This window comes from Gallus gallus, assembly GCF_016699485.2.
Source record: "Gallus gallus isolate bGalGal1 chromosome 37 unlocalized genomic scaffold, bGalGal1.mat.broiler.GRCg7b 37_unloc6, whole genome shotgun sequence".
Classification (NCBI taxonomy): domain Eukaryota; kingdom Metazoa; phylum Chordata; class Aves; order Galliformes; family Phasianidae; genus Gallus; species Gallus gallus.
Genome location: NW_024095972.1, coordinates 10,985 through 38,067, shown reverse-complemented (window position 1 = coordinate 38,067; position 27,083 = coordinate 10,985). Strand labels below are relative to the sequence as shown.

Below are 27,083 nucleotides of genomic sequence, written 5' to 3'. Positions count from 1 at the left end.
ATGTCTCAGCAAGGAGACGACCGCTGGTTCCAATTGCCTGCCGTGTGAGTGGCAAGGTATGGCTCGGCTTCTTCTGCTTGGTGCTTCCGTTTCCTTGTTTTCAAGGGAAGGGACGGAGCAAGGGGAGCCCTGCTGGTCCTTGGTGACCTCAGGAACCGGTTGGATTCAGCGCTCACTGCTGACAGCCTGGGCTAACAACGTGGACGTGGCTCAGGCTGTCTTTTCCCATAGTGATAATCAGTGTCTCAGCACTCTGATATCCCATCTGTGGCACGATCTGGAACCTCTCTGCAAACCTTGGCTGCCCGTTCCCACCACCTGTTTCTCCCTTTCTCTCTTCAGAAGTGGCGCGGTGCGGTTCCCCGCGGTTGGGAGCAGCAGCCAGCAGGCTGCCAGAGATCCAACCGCGCCTTGCAGCGCACAGAGGGACGCAACAGGGACGGACGGTCCTTCCTGCCATACAGAAGTGAGTTTCTTCAGCCCTCTGTCGCAAAGTGTGGAGGAATGAATTTTGAGTATTCCTTCTGAGCGGGTGCAGTGCTGTAGGGGATGTCAAGTAAGCATCCATTTGGAGTGCAGGAAGGAGCAGTGCAAAGTGAACTATCAATCCGTTTGTGTTTGGGCTGTCAAAGAAGCATCTTTCTGTTTCCTGGGGGGACGTGGGCTTACTGCATGATATTTCTGCTGCTGCCTGCTGGTGCCTGTGAAATCAACGTTGTTGATTTTTTACAATGTTTCTGTAGGGATGGATCCTGCGCGTCCATGGAGTGGTGCTGGGCAAGGGGGGAAACGGAAAGCCTCCGCAGGTAAGAAGCTCATGTGAGCTGTGCTATGGGTATGCGCCTCTAAATAGGGCTGCATGAAGGGCAGTGTGTGCGATGGAGGGGAGAGGAAAGGGCACTGCACATCCAGTGCTGGGAACCCAACGTTCAGCCCAAGATCCTAAGATCCCTTACCGTGAGCACTCGAGACATCCTAGCACGATGGCCCATTCTGCAGAGTGCAAGGACTGCAAGGATTCTCTTTCAATCTTGTTGCTTCTCCTTTCCCGATTATCACAGAGAGAGGTGCCGAGCCCAACGGAAAGATCTACAGCAAAAGCAGGTGCAGGAAGTCCTTCTGGAGAGAGCTCATCTCCAGGCTGGAGGGCTTCCTACAACAGCAGGTCCCAGCACAGGGGGAAGACCTTCCCCTGCCGTGTGCCCCCGCTCTGTCTCCAAGTCCTTGGCTGGATGTAAACGCAAGGGCTTGGAAGAAGCGAAGCCAACAGCAGTGCAGCTGCCTGCTAACAAAAGAGTGAGGGGGCCGAGCGGAGACAGCGTGCCAGCTCCAGCAGCACACCCTGGGCCTGCTGCAGCGCGGAGCTCCAAGCTAAGAGGTGAGAAGGTGCTGTGGGACCCACCCTGGTGAGCTGCTGCCCTTTTCAAGCACACTGAGTTTGCTCAGGGTTGCTTTGCTTTTTCCTTCTCTGTGGAGGGGACAAGAGTGGAAGGCTACAAAGATCCAAAGGCAGTGAGGTGCCAGAACACGTAACCCCGTCTCCTTCCATTAACTCCATGGTGGTCTTCTGCACATCCCCCTGGAAATGTCATTCACTGGGAGGCTTCCTAGTCCCGTTTCCTCTGTCTTTTTGCTGCCTTCTGCCTGTACGGCACCCCTGTTTCTGCAGTTGTGCTGCTGACAAAACGCATTCATGTTTATTCTTGCTTTCTAGCGAGAAGACGCCAAGAGAAAGAGAGGAGAGGGGAATCGATGAAGGCTGCCCTCAGAGCTGCCGCTGCACGTGCAGAGGTGAGTCCTTGGTGAAGGCAGACACGGCTCTGGTTGTTCTCAGGGCCTCCTGTCTGTCAGACATGAAAGAAAGAGACTGTAAAATTCCCGAGGGAAGAGGTGTCCTGTTTCTACCCTCGCTCCGTTTCTTTCCAGGCCTCCGCAGTGAACAGCCTTGTGGAGATGATGCAGAAGCTGCAGCTGAAGGACTGAGAGGAGGAGCGTCAGCAGGCAGCGGCTGCAGTGCGCGGCGTTACAGGGCAGCGCTGCGAGTGCCGCCCAACTCGGCACTCCAACTTCAGATGGAGTCAATAAAACCAGTCACAATGAGAGATTCACACAGAGCGCACGGCCTCATTTGTCCAGCGGCACTCGGAGAGCTGCTGCACCACCTCCTCGTTATTGGTCTCGCGGCGCTCGCTTCAGAACTCCCACAGCTCCGTCAGCGAATGCTGCCATCCAGTGATGCAGTGGAGGCAGCAGTCCTTTGCACTGCCCACAAACAGACTGTCTGCAAAGCACGTGCAGAGAGCTGCGAGGAACAAAGCCTGGCCACGAGCAGTGCTAACTTGGAAAGCAACGCTGTGCAGACAGGCTGAGTTTCCCAGGGCAGCACTGAGTGTTTTGGGCTTTGATGACGAGTGTATAATGAGCAAAGTTCACCAAAAGGATGGCGTTTTCTCAAAAAGTGACAGGCTGTTAGTCCAGAGCAGCATCTCTGCAGCTTAGGACCGCCAGGCCGCCATCCCGGCACTGTTCTGCTTACAGACAGCGCTCCAGGTTCTCCTGGTGTGGCACACAGAGGGCGTCCCTCTGCCGTGCAGCCCTCCCCAGTGCCTGCCTGCCTGTCACTGCTTCCGGCTGGAATGGAGCTGTTTCCTTTGCAGTGCCTGCTATGGCGCTGTGTCCTGGTTCTGTCAGCGCTCCGTGCCGTCCTGCAGGCTGTTGTGCAGAGCGCAGTGCTGCGGAGCTGTGCTTCCCGGCCCTGTGCTCTCCAGCACTCTGGCAGGGAGTTGCGCCGCCCCCAGAAATCTCCTGTTCCCAGGAGCCTCCACTGCCCCCTTGCACGCGCATCTGTGTGTACGGATGTGTGCAGAACCATACACCCACGTGCAAAGACTTCCCCGCACACACACCTGTGCATTCACACACACGTGCAAGCGCATCCTTGCACAGCCGGGTGTGCGCACTCCATTCGTGTGCACGCAAGTGTGTGCAAAACCCAACAGCCTTGTGCAAAGACCTTCATGCACGCATTCGTGTTCATGCATACACACACATGCGTGCACACCATCCTTCTGCACACCCACGTGCACAAAGACACGAGCGCAGCTCCAGCCTTGCACACAGCCATCTGCACGCACACACGTGCAAAACTTTCACCCGCAGACGCCATGCACACGCCCACGTGCAGTGCACACTCTGATGCTCAGCACCATCTCTGCACACCCCCCCGTATGCACACATACCTGCACTCACAGCTCGAGGACAAAATGCCGCACTCGTGGCACAGCCAACACGCAGGCAGTTGGTAATGTCAGGAGGAAAGGTGCCCCGTTACGCTCATTCATTCTCCTGTCTTTAATGCAGGCATTGGGGCACAGCTGGAGCCCCATCCTGAGATGTGGATTGCTGCGAGGTTCCTCATCAGTGGGCTATGGGGGTCCTGGGATGGTGATGGGGGTCCTGTCAGGGACTGTGGGAGTCGGAGAACACAGGAGGGGTCTGAGGCATAAAGGGAGGTCTGAGCCTCCCTCAAATCGGAGGGATCCTTGAAGAACCGTGGGGGACGTGGGGTGATGCTGGGGACTGTGGGGCTCTGCGAGGTCCCAGGTTGGAGGAGGGGGAGGTGTACCGGGTCAGAGAAAGTACTTGAGGAGCTATGTGGGGGAGGTTGTGGGGGATATAGAATGGATATGACAACACAGCCTGCAGGAGCAGAATGCTGTTCAGGAGAAGACAAGATGTGGGCTGCAAGAGGGACGCAGGGAGTATGGGGTGCTATGGGAGGATGTGGGGAGCAGTTTGAGGTAAAAAAAAAAAAAAAGGAGGAAGGGGGCAGCGGTGTAGGAGGGGTTTCATTTCTTCCTGAGAGGGGACTGGGGGTCCATGCAGCCCAAAGGTGGGGCCCTGAGCCGTAACCCCACATGAGCCTTAAGCCAAGATGATCTCATCACCCTGTATGTGCATGACACCATGGCTATATGTGACCCACAGCCCTGGGTGAACCACACCCCCACAAGACCCTGTGACTCCCTGACCCTTCCTTCCCCCAACACGCTGCGACCCGATGCCATGTGGCCCCAGAACTCTGGGATCCCTGCCCCCACCTCATCCCAACCAAACCCAACTCAACCAACCCAACGGGAGCAGAAGGAACTCACTGAGGAGAGTGAAGTAACGCCACAGCAATCAGGAAGGAGCTTTGCTGCTGCACGAAGAGCTGTGCCTGATGGAAAATCAGGGATGAGAGCGTTTCTTGCACACCATGCACGCACGTGGGGGGATGTGCTAGGACGTGGGGAAGCCTTACGGGGTGGTGGGGCAGTTAAAGGACACCTATGGGAGGGCTACAGGAGGCACTTTGGGGCAGCTATGAAGCAGAGCAACACCTAGGAGCTGCCTTGACCCAACACACAGCTTGTGGTGGAACTGCTGCTGGCCATGGGCCGTGGGCAGTGATGGCGCTGCTCTAGGATGGCTCTGGGGCTGCTATGGTTCATACTCATGGAATCTCTTCCTTAGCCCTCCACTAACCCCTGCACCCCCATCTTACCCCCCAAGATGAGGGTCAGGGGCAGATGTAGAGTGCTATTCTACAGCGGCCCCAGAGCCACCCTAGAGTACTTCCTGACCTAGCCAGTAACAGACCCACCACTGCCCTCAGCCTCATATGGGCTTACGGTGCTCACACGGTTATGGGTCATGTGGAGCCTTGGGCTCATGCAGAGTTATATGGGGTTCTGGGCTCACGTGGGGTTATGGATCAGGGCTCCACCTTTGGGCCAAAGGGAACCCCAATCCCCTCCCAGGAAGAAATCAACCAGTGCACTCCAACACCACCGCACATCCTCCATTCTCACCCAAACCGCTCCCCACGTGCCCCCACAACCCCTACGTTCCTGGACCCACAGTGCCCCTCACATCCCTTTCACCCACAGCTGTGCCCTGCACCTGCTCCAGCCCCGCATTCCTCTCCTGCAGCAGCCACCCCTGCCCCAGCACCCTATGGCTGTACAAGAGCTTGATGGGGATGGGTTGAGGAGGGCCCTCAGGTGGGCTATGGGGTTCCTGGGATGGTGACAGGGGTCCTGTCAGGGACTGTGGGAATCGGTGAGATCCCGGGGTTGGGGTCTTGGAGGTGGGAAAGGAGGTCAGAAGGAGGAAATAGAGGAAACACGGGGGTCCTGCAGGAGGCCAGTGGGTTACATGGGGTGATGCTGGGGACTGTGGGGCTCCGTGTGCGTATGGGCCAGCTACAGGGGAGGTGTACCGGGTCTGAGGAGGTCCTAGAGGGTGTATGGTGCTCTGTGGGGGGCTACAGGGCGTCTCTAGGGGTCTTGCTGGGGAAACACTGGGGTGGATATTGGGGCTTTGAGAGAATGATGGGTGGGCTGTCATGGGAAAGGAAAGAGCAACCTTGGGGAAAGCAAGGGACAACCAGGAGGATGGAAGGGAATCCTACAGGAATGCAAGGGGAATCCAGGCTGAGGCAAGGGGACAGCTAGGGGAAGAACAGGGGGACGTCCCAGCAACTGACTTCTTCTTTCACAGCCACATCTTCTACTTCCCAACTGAGCTGCAAAGCTGCCAGACGAGCTGCAGTACCGCTGCCCGGCTCCTGCCTGGGTCAGAAAGAGCTGCACGTTAACGGGGTGCAATTGACATTCAAAAGCCAACTCCATCACGGCAGTCACACACAGCCATCCCCTTCAGTATCTGTCACAGGCAGACGGCCATGCCCTTGCACAGGAACCGTTCCTACGGAGTGAGGGAAGTCCTTCACTGCCTTAGGACGTGAGTAATAGGGGAAGGGCCCCAAACCATTCAGAACATGCTTCAGAACATGCTATCAAACCACCGACTTTGGCAGCTAAACACACCTTCTCCTCAAGAATTAGCAAGACCAATTAATGCACCCTGCTGCTGGAGAGGGCTGTGCTGCATCTCCTGGTGCCACCCTTGGGCTGTCATCGCACTCCCCACCCACAGCGCACTTTGAAGCGCCGCAGCCTTGCAAGAAAGAACAGAGAGCAAGGAGCTCTGCCGGGCATTTCCTGTGACAACACAGAGATGAGCCGTACAGCCCTTGCTCTCAGCACACACACCTCTTCTCTTACCAGCCATTCATTCCTGCACAGCGCTGCTCAAAGCCCTCCTCCACCTCTCCCTTCACAACGCCATACGCAGCCTCTCCCCAGCGACGAGCTCTGGGCTCTTTCATGCCTGGGCCATCATCGGGGCCTGCAGAACAAACCTGGCACTTCAGAGGTTTCATTAGACAAGCGCTCTGCTCTGTCCAGCAAAATTCACCATCTTAATTCAGCACTTTCAGTGAGCGACCTCTGGAAATGTGTGTGACACATCAGGAGATGCTGAACCAAAACCTCCTGTAACCCCCCACAGCCCCCAAGAGCCACCCCTACAGCCCCCCACGGCCCCACATTACCCTACAGCCCCCTCAGCTCCCACATCCCCACCACATCTCCCCCACTGCCCCTACACCCACAGACCACCTCAGCCCTGGGGGGCACCGGGAGCAGCGCTGGAGGCTCGGGGGGGCCCGGCCCGGATGCGGGCAGCAGCGCTGCGGCGGTGGGGGCCCCGAGTCCTTCAGCCGTCCCAAATCCCCGCATCCCACGGCCGAGCGGAGGGGAGGGGAGCGGAGGGGAGGGGACGGCGGGGGGATTCGGGCCGCGCTCGGTTCCTCTCCCCGGCATGGAGCCGTTCTCCCGCACACCTCCGGCGCCGCCTGTCCTCAGCACCGCTCCCGTCCTGCCGCGCTTCCGTCTCGGTGCTGCCCGCATCCGGGGAGATGCCACCGGGGGCGGGAGGAGATGCCGCGACCATTGAGGGGCCAGCGAGGTCGAGACGGAGCTGCCGCTGACCAATGAGATGCCGGACGGAACGGGATGGACCTGCCGCTGACCACTCAGAGGCCACCGGGGGCGGGATGGAAATGCCGCTGACCAATCAGAGTCCGGCAGGGGCCGGCGCCGAGCTGGGAGCGCAGCGGACTCCCGGAAAGCAGCGGCAGCGGCGGGAAGGGGCTCCAAGGAGCAAAGAATGGCGGCGAGGCGCTGCCGGGAGCAGCAGAAGGCAGCGAGGAGAAGCCGTGAAGCTGCAGAGCGGCGGAGTTGTCTTTTTTCCTTCGCCAGGCTTGAATCTTCCTTCCGCCTTGCTGTGCTGTGGGGAGCAGCTGGAGGCGATTCTCTTGCATGAGCGAGGGGTGCAGCCTGGTTCCACCCGGCCCTGAGCTCACGGAAGGGCTGGCTGCCCGCAGGGAAGGAGCTCTGCTTGAGGTCTGCTCCTGGGTGGGCTTTTGTGTGCCCTGTTCCTCAGGAAGGGGTAAGCAGTGCTGGGGTTATTTGCTAGATGGAGTGCGTTTGTGTTTCTTGGCTTCCTGAAAGCTGTGTGCTGTCTTTTTCACTGCCGGCTGGAGAGACTCGGGGGAGAAAGCGTTGTGCTTGATGGCACGGTTTCCTTGGGCAAAGGATGCTTTGGCAGCAGAGGTTTGCTGTCAGGAGGCATGAAAGCACTGAAGCCAATGCTGCCGTGCCTGGGCCCAGAGACATCAGCTCCCAGCACGTCCCTGGCGGTGGATGTGTGCAAGCTCTGTGTCTGCCGGTGGTTGCTGCAAAGGCTTTGTGGTCAGCTGTGCGTGGCTGTTTTGCTCTTGAGGGCGTGGGAACAGAGGGCAACACGCTGATGGGAGTGATGGTGTCCTGCTCAGCAATGGATGTGCTGGGTGGCAGAAGAGGATTCTTGGCCGAGCGTGGAAAATCTCTCTGCTCCTTCCTGAAGGTGAGTTTTTCCAAGTGAGACGCGCACAGCTGGATTGCAGGGTGCCCTGGAGGAGGTGACCCCCACTTGACATCGGTTGGGTATTTTAAAGCAGCTGAGATTAAGGAGACATGACAAAGTTGTGCAAATGTTCCTGGACGTTCCTAGTTCTTGAATTGCCTAAAGGAACACAAGCAATGCAGAGAAAGAAAGAAAGAACGAAAGAAAAAGAACAACAACACCTGTATGTCCTGCACAGAACCCAGCTTTAATAGAGACGAAAATTATTGACGTTCCTTTTTCTTCTTCTCTCAGTGACGGAATTTGCTCTCACCTTCTCTCTCTGCTCTCCTGCTCTCTGCACACGCCTCCCCACTTCTTACATCTTCAGTTCTTCTGTTGAACTCCCATCTTCTTCATCTCTCTCTCTTTTTTTTTTTTTTTTTTTTTACCTTTGGAAACCTTTCCTTGATGCCCCCTCCCTCCCTTCTCTCTTCTATCTTTTCTAACCTCTCCTGTCTGCTGTCTTCCTCTCCTCTACTAGATTTTTTTCCCATACTCTTCTCTCCCTTTTCTCTGTTATTTCCCCTCCTTATTCACTCCTCATCGTTCTGCGTCTAAACTCCTCTGTTGCTCTTCTTATTCTGTCTCCTCAATGCTCTTTGTTCTGCATCTGCACTTCTCTTCTACTACTCTTTCTTCTCTGTATCCTCTCTCCTCTTTCTTCTGCCTCTGCACTCCTCTCTGCTTTGCTTTGTCCCCCGTATTCTCACTTGTCTTTCTTCTGACTGCTCTCCTCTTCTGCTCTTTGTTGTTCCCTGTGTCATCTCTCATCTTCTGCATCTGCACCCTTCTGCTGTTCTTTTTCCCGTATCTTCTCTCCTCCTTCTTCTTACCTGCACTCCTCTTCTCTTCTGATCTTTCTTCCTTGTGCCCTCACACCTCTTCTTCATCTACACTCCTCTTCTGCTCTTCCTTTCTTCTTCACCTGCTCTGTGGCACTGTTCTTCTTTTCACAGCACTGTCCGCTCTTCTCTACTGCTCTGTTCTTTCTCTGCTCTTCCTCTCTTCTCTCTTGCCTCTTTCCTCTCTTTCCACCTCCTCTACTTTTGCTCTACTTTTCATACTTCTCCTCTTCAGCTCCTCTCCACTTCTGCTGTTCTGTCTTACCTGCACCCACTCATCCCTTCTTCAGCTCTTCTCCCTGCCCGCTTGTTTTTCTTACCTTCATCCTCTTTTTCTTCTCCTCCTCTTCTGCTCTTCTTTCTTACCTGTGCCTGTTCTTCTCTGCTTTTGCTCTTGTCCTTCTCAGCGTCTGCCTTACCTTTATTCTCTTTTCTCCTCAAGACGGGAAGTTCTTGGAGTGGGTCCAGAGGAGGGCCACTAAGATGGTCAGAGGGCTGGAGCACCTCTCGTATGAGGAAAGGTGGAAGGGAACTGGGATCGTTTAGCTTGGAGAAGAGAAGGCTCCTTAAAGGGAGCATCTAAGCAGGAGGGGGAATGGCTCTTTCCGAGGGTGGGTTGTAATAGGACATGCAGGAGTGGTCTTCAAGGGAGACAGGGGAGGTTTAGGTTGGATCTGAGAATGAAGTTTTTCCCCGAGAGGCTGGTGAGGCACTGGAACAGGTTGCCCAAGGAGGTTGTGGATGCCGCATCGCTGGAGGCATTCAAGGCCAGGCTGGATGTTGGCACGGGGCATTTTGGTCTAGTGGCTGGCAATACTGCACATAGCGGGGCGGGGGTGGGAGGTGAAACTTGATGGTCACTGTGGTCCTTTTCAACGCACGCCATTGTATGATTCAATGATTCTGTGATTCTTTATAGGACGCAATCTTCCACTTGGAAAGGGCCTCCAAGGATCCCTGGTATCCTCTGAGAGCTCTGAGCTGCCACACCAATTTGAAGCTGACTTCATTTTTGGTCTTCCCCTTCAGCAGAAAAGCTCAGACAGCCGAGCCAAGCGAGACGCTGGATTTCCTTTGGCATCAAGGAAAGCATCGTGAGATGTTCTGATGCCCTCTCACAATCCTTTCTCCCTCCGCCAGCACCAGAGCTGGCGTCCAAAGACGCAATGACACTGCCACAGGCATTGTGGAGATTTCTATGGGATAGGCCCACGGTAAGGCTTTATTGACAGAGGGAGGGACAATGAAGATTGGATGTCAGGGAGAAGGTCTTTCCAGAGACGGTGGTGAGATGCTGGAAGCGGATGCCCAGAGAGCTTGTGGACGCCGCGTCCGTGGCAGTGTTGAAGGCCAGGTTGGATTGGGCACTCGGCAGCCTAGTCTAGGATTAGATATGATGCAGATGGGATTCAAGCATCTGTTTTGCAGCCAGCTCGAGTGGAGCTCTTGGAGCTCGTGGGCGCCCCATGCCTGCATCAGCGTGGGTAGGGTGTGCCCTTCCTGCGCGGTGGGGCTTTGGTGTCCGGGGGCTGACGCTGAGGAGACTGTGTTTCTTCGTTTATCGGTGGCAGAAATCCAGCTCTGTCAGCAGAGGACTCCTGCGGCTGGCTGGCCTCAGCCTGAGATGTTGATGCTTCCATCTCCTCAGGTTCTTTCTGCCTGCTCTTCTTAGCCCTGCGCCTCAGAAGTCTGACTGAGTCGCATGCCAGAAGTGGAAGCCGGGATGGAGTGCCTTGCGATGCCTGCGACGGGCTGGACTGAGCCCTTGAGGAAGGTCTGGAATCGTTGCTGAAAGATTCGTTGGCTTTGGGCAACTTCAGCACCGCAGCCACACGATGGGCTTTTTCCGCTTCCCGTTCTTCCTCACGGAAGCTCACGTGTTTGGTTCCCGGGGCTCGGCCCAGGTCTTCTTGGCTGTCTGTTTCTGCCTGGCCCTGCAGCTGGCAGGTCAGCGGCTGCTTTTGGTCTTCAGGCACTCCAGGGATGGCTGGCAGCAGACTGAAAGGACAGAGCAGGAGGGGTCCGCCTGAGTGGGTGATGGTTTTGGGGCCGCGTCCTGCAAGCCGGAGCCAGGACCCTTGGCTGCAACGCAGCCTTCCCCACAGACAGCTCAGCGGCTGCCCCGTGGCTCTCCCCCGTGGGATCCAGAGAGGGGCCAGCCCTGTGAGCTGGGGGGCTCCTGGCGTCCCCATCCCAGCACTGTTGGGCAGCCAGAAACAGGGACCCTTTGTGGCTAGGGAATGGGCTCTCGTTGGCTCAGTCAATCACCCCCATGCACATGCCAAGCCAGAGCCTCCAGCCTCACCTGGACGTAGAGCTCTCCTTGCGCAGTAAGCTCCTTATCCTTCGGAGTTTTCCTCCATCTAGACTGTCCGAGCTCAAGCGTTTGATGAAGGTTGGCTTGCCAGCAAATCTCACTGGGATTGGGAAGGCAGAGGAGACTCACCGTCAACCCTTTGGCTCACTCACCAGGGGCGCTCAGGCCTGTTCCCAGAACATGCGAGAGGGCCGCTCTGCTCCCCCCACTGCTGACATCTGTGCCGCCCGCGGACCCTCCCTGAAACCATCTCTGGCCCCACTTCTCCTCTCTGCCATCTTGGGACTCTCTTTTGGGAGTGCATTAGTGACGGTGGCTTTGGGAAAGCGGAGCTGGGTGGTGACGATGAGCTGACAGGGTGACTTTTGGGGACCATATCCTTTTGTTGGGGGAGGGCGGGGCCTAAGGTGCCGAGGTGCTCCTGCCATAGCCAGGGATGGGGGCACGTCACAGCCAGCGCCTTGGTTTTGGAGAGGCCAACAATTCCTCGTGGGAAGAGGCCGTGCTGAGCTGGCGTGAAGCTTTGACGTAAGTCAGAGCCCTTGGCTGATGGTCAGCAAGGGATTTCCCATCTCAAGTTGGTGGCTTGTGCTTTGGAAAGGCGCTGGATGCTGCTTTACCTTTCTTGCCCTGGGCGAGAGGTGGCAAAGCCTCCTCTTCCTTTGGTTTCCCCTCCGCAGGGATGCCTCCTGAGGACCTGCGGGATATCCCAGGTGGTGGTTTGGGGACAAACTCCATTTGAAACCTGTACGCGAGGAGACGACAGTGAGCGGTGGGACGCAGCGCTCCACCAATCCTTGTTGCTCTCTCTGATTGCCTGCTGACAGGCCCATTTTCATGCTGCATGATGGCCACTGCTTTCTAAAGGCTTCAGCAGGGCCAGGCTGAGAGCAACCTGATGTGGCGGTAGGTGTCCCTGTTCCCTGCAGGGGAGTGGGACTAGGTGCCCTTTCCGGGTTCCTTCCAGCTCAAATGATGCGATGATTCTATGCCATATCCTCGTGGGCAGGGCAGGGACACCCATGGTCACAAGGAACAAATGCTACGGCATGAGAGCTGAGCAGCTGCAGCAAGCAGCAGCTACAGCCCCCAACATACTCACTTGGGAAAGACGACGAGGCAGCCAGAGAGTGCCAGGGAGGCCACCGGTGCCGCTCGGGACACCACCATGTCCAGCAGCCAGGGGGCCTGCAGGGGAGGAACAGGGAGGATGTGGGACGTCCTTGTGACGGCTGAGGCACTGGGCAGCACAAGGAGCCCAAGGCAGGGAGGGCTGACTGGCACCGCAGCACTTGCACGGCGCGAGCAGCTGGCCAGGTGCTGGTGGTAGAAAGCTACAGCTCACCTTGAGAAGAGCTTTCCTGAACTTCTCTTTCCCTGACAGCTTCTCAAGGAAGTCGTAATAGAATTTCATGTGGAAGGTCAGTCCATCGATGTGGAGCACTCCAATGTCCTTGAAGACAACGGCAACGTTCTCCCCATTCTTCAGGCAGCCAGAGAGCAGGGACACGGTGCTTTGGATGCAAGCCTGCGCTGTCTGCCAGGTCACAGAGGCAGCTGCGGCCACCTCGCTGCTCTTGAGCGGCTCCAGCTTCCTATGGGCTGAAAAATGGGAGGGACGGAGTTGATGATACGGTTGGTTTTCCGCAGTGCTTCCCTGGAACTGCTTCTTGTGGCCATCAGCCAGAACGGCCCCATGTTTGGCTGGGCTCCTCCGAGGGGGAGGTTTGCTTTGGAGAATGGAGGCGGTGGCCCTGTTGGCCCTGTGCGTGAAGCCAGCAAAGCTTTAATCCTCCCTCCTACCTGGCAGGGACTCCCTGCGGGGCTTGAGGTGGTGCACGGCTATGAGGTTTCCAGACAAGTGAAAGACGGGCCACCGCAGAGTCACGGTCCCGTCCTCAGTCCTGATGTCTCTGGAGATGGTGTCAAAGGATCCGAAGGTGGGAATCCAGACCCCCTACAAGTGGTAGAGAAAGGAAGGGCGGCAGGGTTATGGGCCGGCTGGCTGGAGGAAGAGCCCATGTAGCGGTCCAAGGCAGGGACGGAGCTCAGGAGCCCTCTCCCGCTGTTCAGAGGCATGAGCCAGGGCATCGGGAATGGCTTTGGGAAGGGGCTGCACAGTCCTCTCCTTCCCCTCGCCCTCCCAAATGCAGCACAGCAGTCAGGGCAGAAGCAGCCTGATGGGATCCAGAGGCTTCCCGCGAGCGGGATCAGCCCTGAGACAGGACAGCGCCCAGCACAAGTGATCCTGCGGGATTTGCAGGAAGCCCATGGCATGCCCAGTAGAGACACGTGGGGTGATTTCCTGCTTTCTGTGGAGGGGAAGAGTGGGAGGAAGTCTTGGCTGAGGCAGGACAGGGAGAGGAGGAACCCGGCAGCCAACCCACCTTCTGCACCAGGAGGTGCTCTTGTACGTAGGCGGCCACCGCATCCCAGACGGCAACTCGCTCTGGAGGGCAAAGGAAAAGCAGGTCACACTCTGCACCTGCCGCTTCCCGGCAGCCCTCCCGCTGCCAGGCGGGAGTGAGGTGGCAGATGGAAAGTGTCGTCTGCGTGCCAAGGATTGGCTGCAGCAGCGCTCCTGTGGTGGCTGTGGAGCCGTGTACCTTCGGTGTCGGTGCAGGTGGGTATGGAGGCACGCCTCGCTGCGGGGCCATCCTCGCAGAAGCTCATCCTGTTCCGCCTCATGCCAGCGGGTTGCTCCTTGTTGGCGCCAGCCATGCCGGAGCTCATCCCTTCAGGTGCGTCTGCTCTCTACCAGATGCTCCTTCAGGATGCAGGACCCACCAGCGTGCACTGCCTTCATACCCCTCCCGGGTGGCCGTGTCACAAACGTCGCCACGGCGACGCGGTGACAGCGTGGCCAGTGCTGGCCGCCGCCCATGATGACGCTGGCACCAGCAGCCTGCTGCCCACCCCGGGTGGCAGTGCTGGCACCTCTCTGTTTCCTCTCTCTTCTCTTCTTTGCTCTCCATGTAATGTGACTCGTTTTTCTTTAGTAGCCGTTGCCTGAATTGATCTTCAATGTTCTTGACACAGAAACAACTCCTGTTCCAAAGGACTCTACGCGTAACGTTGAAGACCTGTTGCCAGAAGGTTTCTTTCCTTTGCCTGGCAGTTTTTTCCTTGATTCTTTGTTGGAACGCTCACTGAATTACCCGGCATTGATCCTCGACGTCATTGTGGTGACTGCGTCGCACCCGCAACCCTAGCGGGCAGGGAGTGCTGTGTTTGGGGGATCTGCACCTGCACTCCCCTTCTGCTGTCCTTTCTTCCCTGTAGCCTCGCTTGCTTTTGCATTTGCACTTCTCTTACGCTCTTGGTTCTTCCCTGTATTCTCCCTGCTTTTCCGTCTGCATTCTCACTCTTTTCCTGTTTTTTCTCTTCTGCTTCTCTTCTGCTGTTCTATCCTCTGTGTATCCTCACTGCTCTTTCATCTCTATCCTTGCTCTTCAGTGTTTTTTTCCCCTGCTTCCTCTCCATACTTTCGTCTGCCCTGCTTTTCTTCCCTGTAACGTGACGTCTCTTTTCTTCTGCATCTGCTCTCCTCCTCCTCTTTCTTCCCTGTATTCTCACTGCTCATTCTCGTGCAGCTGTGCTCCTCTTCTGCTGTTCTTTCCTCCTTGTATCCTCACTCTTCTGATGGTTTCCATTGCATCTCACCACTGCTCTTTCACCTGCATCTGCTTTCCTCTTCTGCTGTATGTTTCCCTGCTTCCTCACTCCTCTTTCTTCTGCATCGGCTCTACTCTTCTGCTCTTCCTTTCTTCCCTCACTCCTTTTCCATCTGCCCACCTCTTAGGCTCTCCCTTCTTTTCTATCCTCCCTGCTCTTTCCTCTGCATTCTCACTCTTCTCCTGTTCTTATTCCCCTGCATCATCCTCACTCCTTTTCCCTCTGCATCAGCACTGCTCTTCTGTTGGATTTTGTTTCCTGTTGCCAGACTTGTCTTTATTCTGCATCTGTACTCCTCTTCCCCTGTTCTTTCTTCTCTGTATCCTCACTCCTCTTTCTGCTGCCTCTGCTCTCCTCTCTGCTTTTCTTTGTTCCCTGTATTCTCACTTGTCTTTCTTCTGACTGCTCTCTGAAGAGAGAGAGCAGGACCCTGCAGTTTCGAGAGAGAAGGGCCTCACAGCAAGAAAGGGGAAAGCAGCTTCACAAAGTAGAAACAAGGGGCAAATAGAGATAGTTTAGGTAGAGAGTGTTAGAAAACAAGGGGTTCCAAGCACTTTCACAGACACTGGGTCTGGAATAGCAAGGAGGATGAAGGCCATAGAGATAAGGGCTGGAGAGCAGCTCGAAAAAACATTTGGCAGGGAGGTGATTAGATGTCTACAGGGCAAGTTGAAACTGGTTTGGGGGATGCCCCCCCTTCAGGGTCAGAAGTTTGCAGCGAGGAAGACGACGAGCCTTTGTGAGGAAGACTGCAAGCCTTCATCATCACGACCTACTACGCCCGCGCAAGGGGGGGAGAGACTGCATGCTAATGGGCTCTCGGGAATGTAATGAAGATGTATCTGAATTCCTGTCAACTACTGATTATGTATTAGTTTGACCTATAACTGTAGCACCATTTCTCCTGACGGGGTGCAAGTTAGGTGGAACGATCCCCCTTGCACCAGGGTGTACGCGCGTCACCAATAAACACATAGCTGCTCCATATCCTTACTGGCTATAGGGTCTGATTTCTGCACGTCAGTCTGTCACATAGGTCTGGGTAGGAACTTACTGGCATTGGCAGGGGCCCTTTCTTGCCACTCCTCTGCTATTATCGATTAAATCTATCAAGAAATCTTAATGGCTGTTCTCTGTAAAACCAACACGTAACCTTGTTCCTTCTGCAAGCAACCAAGCCCAACACACGCTGGTAGTGTTGGTAGCTTCTACACTGGTAGAAGGGAAGATAAATCCCTGCAATGTGCTGAACTGCTGTGTAGAATGAGCTCTGTTTTAATCTCGTTCCTCTACGATGCTCAGCTTTCCTAGCTTCTCCCCTGCCTAAGCACACACTTCTGTCCCTTGGCATTAACCATCACGCACAGCGGGATCAAATCTGAGCTCTGTCTCCTCCTGCTTCTTTCCAGAAGGATGAGACAAACAGCAGAAAACAACCAGCCTACACAGCTAACTCGTTTGGGGTTGCTCCGGACGTTTGGATGTTCCCTTCCATGGCCCAGGCCAAGCTCGCTGAGCTGCTCCTCCTTTGTGCAGGGGAAGACCGGTGCAGGTGCAATGCGCTGGCAAATCCACCTGCAGAAAACACTGCCATTCCCTTTAGAAACAAAGAAACCACTCTGCCCTTGCTCCTGAGCCTGGTCCCTGCCTCCACCTGCAGGGCTTGGCTATCCTGCCTCTGTTCGTGGGCCACTAAATGAAATCCAGACAACAGAAACAAAAAGAGGCAGAGGACTGGCACTAATACTTCTCCGTTGGCGGGAATCTCAACAGAAAGTGTTGTGCTAAAGCTGTGAGGTTCAAGGGAACACCCCTATCAAGGCAAAAGACGTAGTATGGAAGGTTTGGTTAGTCTTCTGACTAGAAGAAGAGAAAGGACTATTACCTCCTATTTTATTTTTCTTTCAGTCTCTCTCGTCATGTAGATCTGAGGATGACCAAAGCCTGTTGCCCCAAGCATTGCTGAACCCATCAAAATGGTTGCTCAGAGGTATTGCACCGGCACATCGCACAGAAGAACTGTGTAACCTAAGTAGCAAGGGGTGAACAAAGGGGAGCGGCTAACATTCATTACCTCCCCTAAACTGATAGTCGTTGGCTTCTTGTCCCATCCAAATCCTGGCAAGCAGGATAACAAAGATTTAGTGATGTTTACAACTGTGGTAGGGATTGCTGGATACAACCAGCCACCCAAGGCTGAGCACGCTCTCCGATCCCTTTCGCAATTCTAGAAATACCCAGAAGAGCTCCGTGTTCTCTTGCTTTCATTTCCTTACACGAACCATTTTCAAATGCACGTTGTTATAGGCTGACACAAGATCTAGGGCCTAAAGCCACAGCCACAGAGGTGGACACTGGCCCCAGGGCCTGAATCCATATCTACAGCCAGAGAGGCCGGCACCAGCTCTGGGGCTTAAAGCCAAAGCCAGAGAAGCTGGCAAGGTCCCTGGGACGTAAGTCCACAGCCAGAGAGGCCGGCACCAGCCCTGTGGCCTAAAAACACAGGACAGAGAACCCGGCACCGGCCTCGGGGCCTGGAACTACAGCCACAGCTGGAGAGGCCACTACCAGCTTTGGGCCTAAAGCCACAGCCACAGCCAGACAAACCAGCACGGACCCTGGGGCCTGAAGCCACAGGCACAGCCTGAGAGACCGGCACCAGCTCTGGGGTCTAAAGCCACAAAAAAAGAGGCCAGCACTGAGCCCAGGCCCTAAAGCCACAGCCTGAGAGGCTGACGCCGGCCATGGGGCTTAAAGCCAAAGCCACAGCCAGGCAGGCCAAAAAAGGCCCTGGGGACTAAAGGCACAGCTTGAAAGGCTTGAAACAGTGCAGGGGCTTAAAGCCACAGCCAAACTTAGAGAGGCCAGGCACCTGAAGCCCCAACCAGCAAGGCCAGCACCGGCCCAAGGGCCTGAAGTCACAGCCAGAGAGGCCTACAACCGGCCCCAGGGCCTAAAGCCCCAGCCCCAGTCTGAGAAACCAGCACCAGCCCCAAGGCCTGAGGCCACAGCCACAGCCACACAGGCTGCCATTGATCCCAGGGCCTAAAGCCACAGCCCAAAAGGCCAGCACTGGCCCCGGGGCCTAAAGCCACAGCCAGAGAGGCCGGAACCAGGCCAAGGGCCTAAAGCCACAGCCATGGCACAAGAGGCCAGCACCAGCTTTGAATATAAATCCACAGCCCAAGAGGCCTATACCGGCCCTGAGGCCTGAAGGTACAGCCACAGCCCGAGAGGCCTACATCGGTCCCCTGAAGCCTAACGCCACAGCCAGACAAGCCTGCACCAGCCCCGGGACATCCAGGCGTGCAGTTGCTATTGGTTTCCAGTGATTCCTCTGGGACTCCATTGACCACTGTGAAGCCCGTATTGGTCTTTTCTGTTTTTTATTGGGCTGCACAAGAGTCGTCTTCACTTCTCCATTCCTGTTCTTCAGATAACCCCATTGGGTGACCCTAAGATGTGGAGCTGGGAGGCGTCCATTTCCTTCGCTTATGATGAAAGCACCGAGGCGATGCGGGGCACTCGCTGAGGTCACAACCACTGCTGGGGTGGGAGCGTTTGTGCCACAGCTGGTGAGCAGAGCTGGTGCTCTGGTGAGCGTGCTGCACGCAGAGACTGAGCTCTGGGCCTTCTGTGGAACAGATCACCCTGTGAGAGCCCGACGGAAGCATCGCGTGTGCACTCGTCGGTACTTTCTGCAGGATTCCTGTCCCAAAGGAGATTCCGGGATCGAGGCGGTCTTAGGAAGAGGGAAGCCAGCTCTTTCCAAGGGCTGGGGAAAGTTCCTGCAGAGAGAGCCTCTGGAACTTCAGCTTCCTCTGAGCCTTCAGCAGCCATGTCTCAGCAAGGAGACGACCGCAGGTTCCAATTGCTGCCAGTGTGAGTGGCAAGGTATGGCTGGGCTTCTTCTGCTTGGTGCTTCCGTTTCCTTGTTTTCAAGGGGAAGGGACGGAGCAAGGGGAGCCCTGCTGGTCCTTGGTGACCTCAGGAACCGGTTGGATTCAGCGCTCACTGCTGACAGCCTGGGCTAACAACGTGGACGTGGCTCAGGCTGTCTTTTCCCATAGTGATAATCAGTGTCTCAGCACTCTGATATCCCATGCTGTGGCACGATCTGGAACCTCTCTGCAAACCTTGGCTGCCCGTTCCCACCACCGTTTCTCCCTTTCTCTCTTCAGAAGTGGCGCGGTGCGGTTCCCCGCGGTTGGGAGCAGCAGCCAGCAGGCTGCCAGAGATCCAACCGCGCCTTGCAGCGCACAGAGGGACGCAACAGGGACGGACGGTCCTTCCTGCCATACAGAAGTGAGTTTTCTTCAGCCCTCTGTCGCAAAGTGTGGAGGAATGAATTTTGAGTATTCCTTCTGAGCGGGTGCAGTGCTGTAGGGGATGTCAAGTAAGCATCCATTTGGAGTGCAGGAAGGAGCAGTGCAAAGTGAACTATCAATCCGTTTGTGTTTGGGCTGTCAAAGAAGCATCTTTCTGTTTCCTGGGGGGACGTGGGCTTACTGCATGATATTTCTGCTGCTGCCTGCTGGTGCCTGTGAAATCAACGTTGTGGGATTTTTTACAATGTTTCTGTAGGGATGGATCCTGCGCGTCCATGGAGTGGTGCTGGGCAAGGGGGGAAACGGAAAGCCTCCGCAGGTAAGAAGCTCATGTGAGCTGTGCTATGGGTATGCGCCTCTAAATAGGGCTGCATGAAGGGCAGTGTGTGCGATGGAGGGGAGAGGAAAGGGCACTGCACATCCGTGCTGGGAACCCAACGTTCAGCCAAGATCCTAAGATCCCTTACCGTGAGCACTCGAGACATCCTAGCACGATGGCCCATTCTGCAGAGTGCAAGGACTGCAAGGGATTCTCTTTCAATCTTGTTGCTTCTCCTTTCCCGATTATCACAGAGAGAGGTGCCGAGCCCAACGGAAAGATCTACGCAAAAGCAGTGCAGGAAGTCCTTCTGGAGAGAGCTCATCTCCAGGCTGGAGGGCTTCCTACAACAGCAGGTCCCAGCACAGGGGGAAGACCTTCCCCTGCCTGTGTGCCCCCGCTCTGTCTCCAAGTCCTTGGCTGGATGTAAACGCAAAGGCTTGGAAGAAGCGAAGCCAACAGCAGCGCAGCTGCCTGCTAACAAAAGAGTGAGGGGGCCGAGCGGAGACAGCGTGCCAGCTCCAGCAGCACACCCTGGGCCTGCTGCAGTGCGGAGCTCCAAGCTAAGAGGTGAGAAGGTGCTGTGGGACCCACCCTGGTGAGCTGCTGCCCTTTTCAAGCACACTGAGTTTGCTCAGGGTTTCGCTTTGCTTTTTCCTTCTCTGTGGAGGGGACAAGAGTGGAAGGCTACAAAGTCCAAAGGCAGTGAGGTGCCAGAACACGTAACCCCGTCTCCTTCCATTAACTCCATGGTGGTCTTCTGCACATTCCCCCTGGAAATGTCATTCACTGGGAGGCTTCCTAGTCCCGTTTCCTCTGTCTTTTTGCTGCCTTCTGCCTGTACGGCACCCCTGTTTCTGCAGTTGTGCTGCTGACAAAACGTATTCACGTTTATTCTTGCTTTCTAGCAGAGAAGACGCCAAGAGAAAGAGAGGAGAGGGGAATCGATGAAGGCTGCCCTCAGAGCTGCCGCTGCACGTGCAGAGGTGAGTCCTTGGTGAAGGCAGACACGGCTCTGGTTGTTCTCAGGGCCTCCGTCTGTCAGACATGAAAGAAAGAGACTGTAAAATCCCGAGGGAAGAGGCAGTCCTGTTTCTACCCTCGCTCCGTTTCTTTCCAGGCCTCCGCAGTGAACAGCCTTGTGGAGATGATGCAGAAGCTGCAGCTGAAGGACTGAGAGGAGGAGCGTCAGCAGGCAGCGGCTGCAGTGCGCGGCGTTACAGGGCAGCGCTGCGAGTGCCGCCCAACTCGGCACTCCAACTTCAGATGGAGTCAATAAATACCAGTACACAATGAGAGATTCACACAGAGCGCACGGCCTCATTTGTCCAGCGGCACTCGGAGAGCTGCTGCACCACCTCCTCGTTATTGGTCTCGCAGCGCTCGCTCAGAACTCCCACAGCTCCGTCAGCGAATGCTGCCATCCAGTGATGCAGCGGAGGCAGCAGTCCTTTGCACTGCCCACAAACAGACTGTCTGCAAAGCACGTGCAGAGAGCTGCGAGGAACAAAGCCTGGCCACGAGCGTGCTAACTTGGAGAGCAACGCTGTGCAGATGGCTGAGTTTCCCAGGGCAGCACTGAGTGTTTTTGGCTTTGATGACGAGTGTATAATGAGCAAAGTTCATCAAAAGGACGGCGTTTTCTCAGAAAGTGACAGGCTGTTGGTCCAGAGCAGCATCTCTGCAGCTTAGGACCGCCAGGCTGCCATCCCGGCACTGTTCTGCTTACAGACAGCAGCTCCAGGTTCTCCTGGTGTGGCACACAGAGGGCGTCCCTCTGCCGTGCAGCCCTCCCCAGTGCCTGCCTGCCTGTCACTGTCTCCAGGCTGGGATGGAGCTGTTTCCTTTGCAGTGCCTGCTATGGCGCTGTGTCCTGGTTCTGTCAGCGCTCCGTGCCGTCCTGCAGGCTGTTGTGCAGAGCGCAGTGCTGCGGAGCTGTGCTTCCCGGCCCTGTGCTCTCCAGCACTCTGGCGGGACGTTGCCGCCGCCCCCAGATAATCTCCTGTTCCCAGGAGCCTCCAGCTGCTCCCTTGCACGCGCATCTGTGTGTACGGATGTGTGCAGAACCATACACCCACGTGCAAAGACTTCTCCCGCACACACACCTGTGCATTCACACACACGTGCAAGTGCATCCTTGCACAGCCCTGTGTGCGCACCTCCATTCGTTGTGCACGACAAGTGTGTGCAAAACCCAACAGCCTTGTGCAAAGACCTTGATGCACGCATTCGTGTTCATGCATACACACACATGCGTGCACACCATCCTTCTGCACACCCACGTGCATAAAGACACGAGCGCAGCTCCAGCCTTGCACACAGCCATCTGCACGCACACACGTGCAAAACTTTCACCCGCAGACGCCATGCACACGCCCACGTGCAGTGCACACTCTGATGCTCAGCACCATCTCTGCACACCCCCCGTATGCACACATACCTGCACTCACAGCTCGAGGACAAAATGCCGGCACTCGTGGCACAGCCAACACGCAGGCAGTTGGGTAATGTCAGGAGGAAAGGTGCCCCGTTACGCTCATTCATTCTCCTCGTCTTTAATGCAGGCATTGGGGCACAGCTGGAGCCCCATCCTGAGATGTGGATTGCTGCGAGGTTCCTCATCAGTGGGCTATGGGGGTCCTGGGATGGTGATGGGGGTCCTGTCAGGGACTGTGGGAGTCGGAGAACACAGGAGGGGTCTGAGGCATAAAGGGAGGTCTGAGCCTCCCTCAAATCGGAGGGATCCTTGAAGAACCGTGGGGGACGTGGGGTGATGCTGGGGACTGTGGGCTCTGCGAGGTCCCAGGTTGGCGGTGGGGGAGGTGTACCCGGTCAGAGAAAGTACTTGAGGAGCTATGTGGGTCTGTGGGAGGGTTGTGGGGGATATAGAATGGATATGACAACACAGCCTGCAGGAGCAGAATGCTGTTCAGGAGAAGACAAGATGTGCGCTGCAAGAGGGACGCAGGGAGTATGGGGTGCTATGGGAGGATGTGGGGAGCAGTTTGAGGTAAAAAAAAAAAAAAAGGGGGGGAAGGGGGCAGCGGTGTAGGAGGGGTTTCATTTCTTCCTGAGAGGGGACTGGGGGTCCATGCAGCCCAAAGGTGGGGCCCTGAGCCGTAACCCCACATGAGCCATTAAGCCAAGATGATCTCATCACCCTGTATGTGCATGACACCATGGCTATATGTGACCCACAGCCCTGGGTGAACCACACCCCCACAAGGACCCTGTCACTCCCTGACCCTTCCGGCCCCCAACACGCTGCGACCCGATGCCATGTGGCCCCAGAACTCTGGGATCCCTGCCCCCACCTCAACCCAACAAACCCAACTCAACCAACCCAACGGGAGCAGAAGGAACTCACTGAGGAGAGTGAAGTAACGCCACAGCAATCAGGAAGGAGCTTTGCTGCTGCACGAAGAGCTGTGCCTGATGGAATATCAGGGATGAGAGCGTTTCTTGCACACCCTGCACGCACGTGGGGGGATGTGCTAGGACGTGGGGAAGCCTTACGGGGTGGTGGGGCAGTTAAAGGACACCTATGGGAGGGCTACAGGGGCACTTTGGGGCAGCTATGAGGCAGAGCAACACTAGGAGCTGCCTTGACCCAACACACAGCTTGTGGTGGAACTGCTGCTGGCCATGGGCCGTGGGCAGTGATGGCGCTGCTCTAGGATGGCTCTGGGGCTGCTATGGTTCATACTCATTGGAATCTCTTCCTTAGCCCTCCACTAACCCCTGCACCCCCATCTTACCCCCCAAGATGAGGGTCAGGGGCAGATAGTAGAGCGCTATTCTACAGCGGCCCCAGAGCCACCCTAGAGTACTTCCTGACCTAGCCAGTAACAGACCCACCACTGCCCTCAGCCTCATATGGGCTTACGGTGCTCACACGGTTATGGGTCATGTGGAGCCTTGGGCTCATGCAGAGTTTATATGGGGTTCTGGGCTCACGTGGGGTTATGGATCAGGGCTCCACCTTTGGGCCAAAGGGAACCCCAATCCCCTCCCAGGAAGAAATCAACCAGTGCACTCCAACACCACCGCACATCCTCCATTCTCACCCCAAACCGCTCCCCACGTGCCCCCACAACCCCTACGTTCTGGACCCACAGTGCCCCTCACATCCCTTTCACCCACAGCTGTGCCCTGCACCTGCTCCAGCCCCGCATTCCTCTCCTGCAGCAGCCACCCCTGCCCCAGCACCCTATGGCTGTACAAGAGCTTGATGGGGATGGGTTGAGGAGGGCCCTCAGGTGGGCTATGGGGTTCCTGGATGGTGACAGGGGTCCTGTCAGGGACTGGTGGGAATCGGTGAGATCCCGGGGTTGGGGTCTTGGAGGTGGGAAAGGAGGTCTGAAGGAGGAAATAGAGGAAACACGGGGGTCTTGAAGGAGGCCAGTGGGTTACATGGGGTGAAGCTGGGGGACTGTGGGGCTCCGTGTGCGTATGGGCCAGCTACGGGAGAGGCGTACCGGGTCTGAGGAGGTCCTAGAGGGTGTATGGTGCTCTGTGGGGGGCTACAGGGCGTCTCTAGGGGTCTTAGCTGGGGAAACACTGGGGTGGATTTGGGGCTTTGAGAGAATGATGGTGGGCTGTCATGGGAAAGGAAAGAGCAACCTTGGGGAAAGCAAGGGACAAACCAGGAGGATGGAAGGGAAATCCTACAGGAATGCAAGGGGAATCCAGGCTGAGGCAAGGGGACAGCTAGGGGAAGAACAGGGGGACGTTCCCAGCAACTGACTTCTTCTTTCACAGCCAACATCTTCTACTTCCCAACTGAGCTGCAAAGCTGCCAGACGAGCTGCAGTACCGCTGCCCGGCTCCTGCCTGGGTCAGAAAAGAGCTGCACGTTAACGGGGTGCAATTGACATTTCAAAAGCCAACTCCATCACGGCAGTCACACAACCATCCCCCTTCAGTATCTGTTACAGGCAGACGGCCATGCCCTTGCACAGGAACCGTTCCTACGGAGAGAGGGAAGTCCTTCACTGCCTTAGGACGTGAGTAATAGGGGAAGGGCCCCAAACCATTCAGAACATGCTTCAGAACATGCTATCGAGCCACCGACTTTGGCAGCTAAACACACCTTCTCCGTCAAGAATTAGCAAGACCAATTAATGCACCCTGCTGCTGGAGAGGGCTGTGCTGCATCTCCTGCTGCCACCTTGGGCTGTCATCGCACTCCCCACCCACAGCGCACTTTGAAGCGCCGCAGCCTTGCAAGAAAGAACAGAGAGCAAGGAGCTCTGGCCGGGCATTTCCTGTGACAACACAGAGATGAGCCGTACAGCCCTTGCTCTCAGCACACACACCTCTTCTCTTACCAGCCATTCATTCCTGCACAGCGCTGCTCAAACGCCCTCCTCCACCTCCTCCCCTTCACAACGCCATACGCAGCCTCTTCCCCAGCGACGAGCTCTGGGCTCTTTCATGCCTGGGTCCATCATCGGGGGCCTGCTAGAACAAACCTGGCACTTCAGAGGGTTTCATTAGGACAAGCGCTCTGCTCTGTCCAGCAAAATTCACCATCTTAATTCAGGCACTTTCAGTGAGCGACCTCTGGAAATGTGTGTGACACATCAGGAGATGCTGAACCAAAACCTCCTGTAACCCCCCACAGCCCCCAAGAGCCACCCCTACAGCCCCCCCACGGCCCCACATTACCCTACAGCCCCTCAGCTCCCACATCCCCACCACATCTCCCCCACTGCCCCTACACCCACAGACCACCTCATCCCCGGGGGGCACCGGGGAGCAGCGCTGGAGGCTCGGGGGGGGCCCGGCCCGGATGCGGGCAGCAGCGCTGCGGCGGTGGGGGCCCCGAGTCCTTCAGCCAGTCCCAAATCCCCGCATCCCACGGCCGGCGGAGGGAGGGAGCGGAGGGGAGCGGAGGGGGACGGCGGGGGGATTCGGGCCGCGCTCGGTTCCTCTCCCCGGCATGGAGCCGTTCTCCCGCACCACCTCCGGCGCCGCTGTCCTCAGCACCGCTCCCGTCCTGCCGCGCTTCCGTCTCGGTGCTGCCCGCAGCCGGGGAGATGCACCGGGGGCGGGACGGAAGCTGCCGCTGACCATTGAGGGGCCAGCGAGGTCGAGACGGAGCTGCGCTGACCAATGAGATGCCGGAGCGAACGGGATGGACCTGCCGCTGACCACTCAGAGGCCACCGGGGGGCGGGATGGAAATGCCGCTGACCAATCAGAGGCCGGCAGGGGCCGGCGCCGTAGCTGGGAGCGCAGCGGACTCCCGGAAAGCAGCGGCAGCGGCGGGAAGGGGCTCCAAGGAGCAAAGAATGGCGTGCGAGGCGCTGCCGGGAGCAGCAGAAGGCAGCGAGGAGAAGCCGTGAAGCTGCAGAGCGGCGGAGTTGTCTTTTTCCTTCGCAGGCTTGAATCTTCCTTCCGCCTTGCTGTGCTGTGGGGAGCAGCTGGAGGCGATTCTCTTGCATGAGCGAGGGGTGCAGCCTGGTTCCAACCCGGCCCTGAGCTCACGGAAGGGCTGGCTGCCCGCAGGGAAGGAGCTCTGCTTGAGGTCTGCTCCTGGGTGGGCTTTTGTGTGCCCTGTTCCTCAGGAAGGGGTAAGCAGTGCTGGGGTTATTTGCTAGATGGAGTGCGTTTGTGTTTCTTGGCTTCCTGAAAGCTGTGTCTGTCTTTTTCACTGCCGGCTGGAGAGACTCGGGGGAGAAAGCGTTGTGCTTGATGGCACGGTTTCCTTGGGCAAAGGATGCTTTGGCAGCAGAGGTTTGCTGTCAGGAGGCATGAAAGCACTGAAGCCAATGCTGCCGTGCCCTGGGCCCAGAGACATCAGCTCCCAGCACGTCCCTGGCGGTGGATGTGTGCAAGCTCTGTGTCTGCCAGTGGTTGCTCCAAAGGCTTTGTGGTCAGCTGTGCGTGGCTGTTTTGCTCTTGAGGGCGTGGGAACAGAGGGCAACACGCTGATGGGAGTGATGGTGTCCTGCTCAGCAATGGATGTGCTGGGTGGCAGAAGAGGATTCTTGGCCGAGCGTGGAAAATCTCTCTGCTCCTTCCTGAAGGTGAGTTTTTCCAAGTGAGACGCGCACAGCTGGATTGCAGGGTGCCCTGGAGGAGGTGACCCCCACTTGACATCGGTTGGGTATTTTAAAGCAGCTGAGATTAAGGAGACATGACAAAGTTGTGCAAATGTCCTGGACGTTCCTAGTTCTTGAATTGCCTAAAGGAACACAAGCAATGCAGAGAAAGAAAGAAAGAACGAAAGAAAAAGAACAACAACACCTGTCTGTCCTGCACAGAACCCAGCTTTAATAGAGACGAAAATTATTGACGTTCCTTTTTCTTCTTCTCTCAGTGACGGAATTTGCTCTCACCTTCTCTCTCTGCTCTCCTGCTCTCTGCACACGCCCTCCCCACTTCTTACATCTTCAGTTCTTCTGTTGAACTCCCATCTTCTTCATCTCTCTCTCTTTTTTTTTTTTTTTTTAACCTTTGGAAACCTTTCCTTGATGCCCCCTTCCCTCCCTTCTCTCTTCTATCTTTTCTAACCTCTCCTGTCTGCTGTCTTCCTCTCCTCTACTAGATTTTTTTCCCATACTCTTCTCTCCCTTTCTCTGTTATTTCCCCTCCTTATTCACTCCTCATCGTTCTGCGTCTAAACTCCTCTGTTGCTCTTCTTATTCTGTCTCTCTCAATGCTCTTTGTTCTGCATCTGCACTCCTCTTCTACTACTCTTTCTTCTTCTGTATCCTCTCTCCTCTTTCTTCTGCCTCTGCACTCCTCTCTGCTTTGCTT

At 56.3% G+C, this 27,083-nt stretch overlaps 2 protein-coding genes, 2 long non-coding RNA genes and 1 other non-coding gene across 15 annotated transcripts; 3 read left to right on the top strand and 2 right to left on the bottom strand.

Moving 5' to 3' along the window:
- The first annotated feature begins 1,109 nt into the window (after positions 1-1,109).
- Positions 1,110-2,077, top strand: LOC121108802. Its single transcript, XR_005843454.1, has 3 exons — positions 1,110-1,378; positions 1,715-1,791; positions 1,927-2,077. It is a non-coding gene; the product is annotated as an uncharacterized LOC121108802 (transcript).
- Positions 1,509-25,339, bottom strand: LOC124417574 (retinoic acid receptor RXR-beta-like). Of its 11 annotated transcripts, XR_006932589.1 has the most exons (7): positions 25,285-25,339; positions 6,099-6,234; positions 5,531-5,615; positions 4,155-4,219; positions 3,240-3,466; positions 3,207-3,209; positions 1,509-1,840 (listed from the first exon to the last, which is right to left on the bottom strand). XR_006932589.1 is itself a non-coding variant. In XM_046906074.1 (4 exons), the coding sequence occupies exons 1-4, from the start codon at positions 6,795-6,797 to the stop codon at positions 3,338-3,340; spliced, it is 570 nt and encodes a 189-aa protein (XP_046762030.1). In that variant the 5' UTR covers positions 6,798-6,799; the 3' UTR covers positions 3,331-3,337. The 11 variants fall into 11 exon arrangements, 4 of the variants coding, with proteins under 4 accessions (XP_046762030.1, XP_046762032.1, XP_046762033.1 ...); XR_006932588.1 differs by lacking the exons at positions 3,240-3,466; positions 4,155-4,219 and having other exon boundaries at positions 6,111-6,234; XM_046906074.1 differs by lacking the exons at positions 1,509-1,840; positions 3,207-3,209; positions 6,099-6,234; positions 25,285-25,339 and adding an exon at positions 6,507-6,799 and having other exon boundaries at positions 3,331-3,466.
- Positions 6,983-13,551, top strand: LOC112531460. The gene is made up of 6 exons (XR_005843450.2): positions 6,983-7,338; positions 7,433-7,794; positions 9,598-10,452; positions 11,676-11,901; positions 12,380-13,292; positions 13,395-13,551. It is a non-coding gene; the product is annotated as an uncharacterized LOC112531460 (long non-coding RNA).
- Positions 9,868-13,731, bottom strand: LOC121108799 (coiled-coil domain-containing protein 81-like). Its single transcript, XM_040656943.1, has 8 exons — positions 13,602-13,731; positions 13,383-13,444; positions 12,799-12,952; positions 12,341-12,597; positions 12,098-12,183; positions 11,616-11,740; positions 10,984-11,095; positions 9,868-10,676 (listed from the first exon to the last, which is right to left on the bottom strand). Exons 1-8 carry the CDS (start codon positions 13,726-13,728, stop codon positions 10,154-10,156), a joined length of 1,446 nt encoding a protein of 481 aa, XP_040512877.1. The 5' UTR covers positions 13,729-13,731; the 3' UTR covers positions 9,868-10,153.
- On the top strand, positions 18,782-19,705 carry LOC121108803. Its single transcript, XR_005843456.2, has 3 exons — positions 18,782-18,975; positions 19,255-19,317; positions 19,572-19,705. It is a non-coding gene; the product is annotated as an uncharacterized LOC121108803 (long non-coding RNA).
- Positions 25,340-27,083: the final 1,744 nt, after the last annotated feature.

What these genes read in the sequence shown, in the direction of transcription:
- LOC124417574 (XM_046906074.1), bottom strand. Translation starts at nt 6,797, where the DNA reads ATGCGGGCAGCACCGAGACGGAAGCGCGGCAGGACGGGAGCGGTGCTG. An exon ending in CGGTGCCCCCCAGGGCTGAG is followed by an intron (nt 5,616 to 6,506) that starts GTGGTCTGTGGG and finishes TTTCTGACCCAG; the next exon opens with GCAGGAGCCGGGCAGCGGTA. An exon ending in ATGTGGCTGTGAAAGAAGAA is followed by an intron (nt 4,220 to 5,530) that starts GTCAGTTGCTGG and finishes ATTTTCCATCAG; the next exon opens with GCACAGCTCTTCGTGCAGCA.
- LOC121108799 (XM_040656943.1), bottom strand. Translation starts at nt 13,728, where the DNA reads ATGAGCTCCGGCATGGCTGGCGCCAACAAGGAGCAACCCGCTGGCATG. An exon ending in AGCACCTCCTGGTGCAGAAG is followed by an intron (nt 12,953 to 13,382) that starts GTGGGTTGGCTG and finishes TACCACTTGTAG; the next exon opens with GGGGTCTGGATTCCCACCTT. An exon ending in TGCCTCGTCGTCTTTCCCAA is followed by an intron (nt 11,741 to 12,097) that starts GTGAGTATGTTG and finishes CCTCGCGTACAG; the next exon opens with GTTTCAAATGGAGTTTGTCC.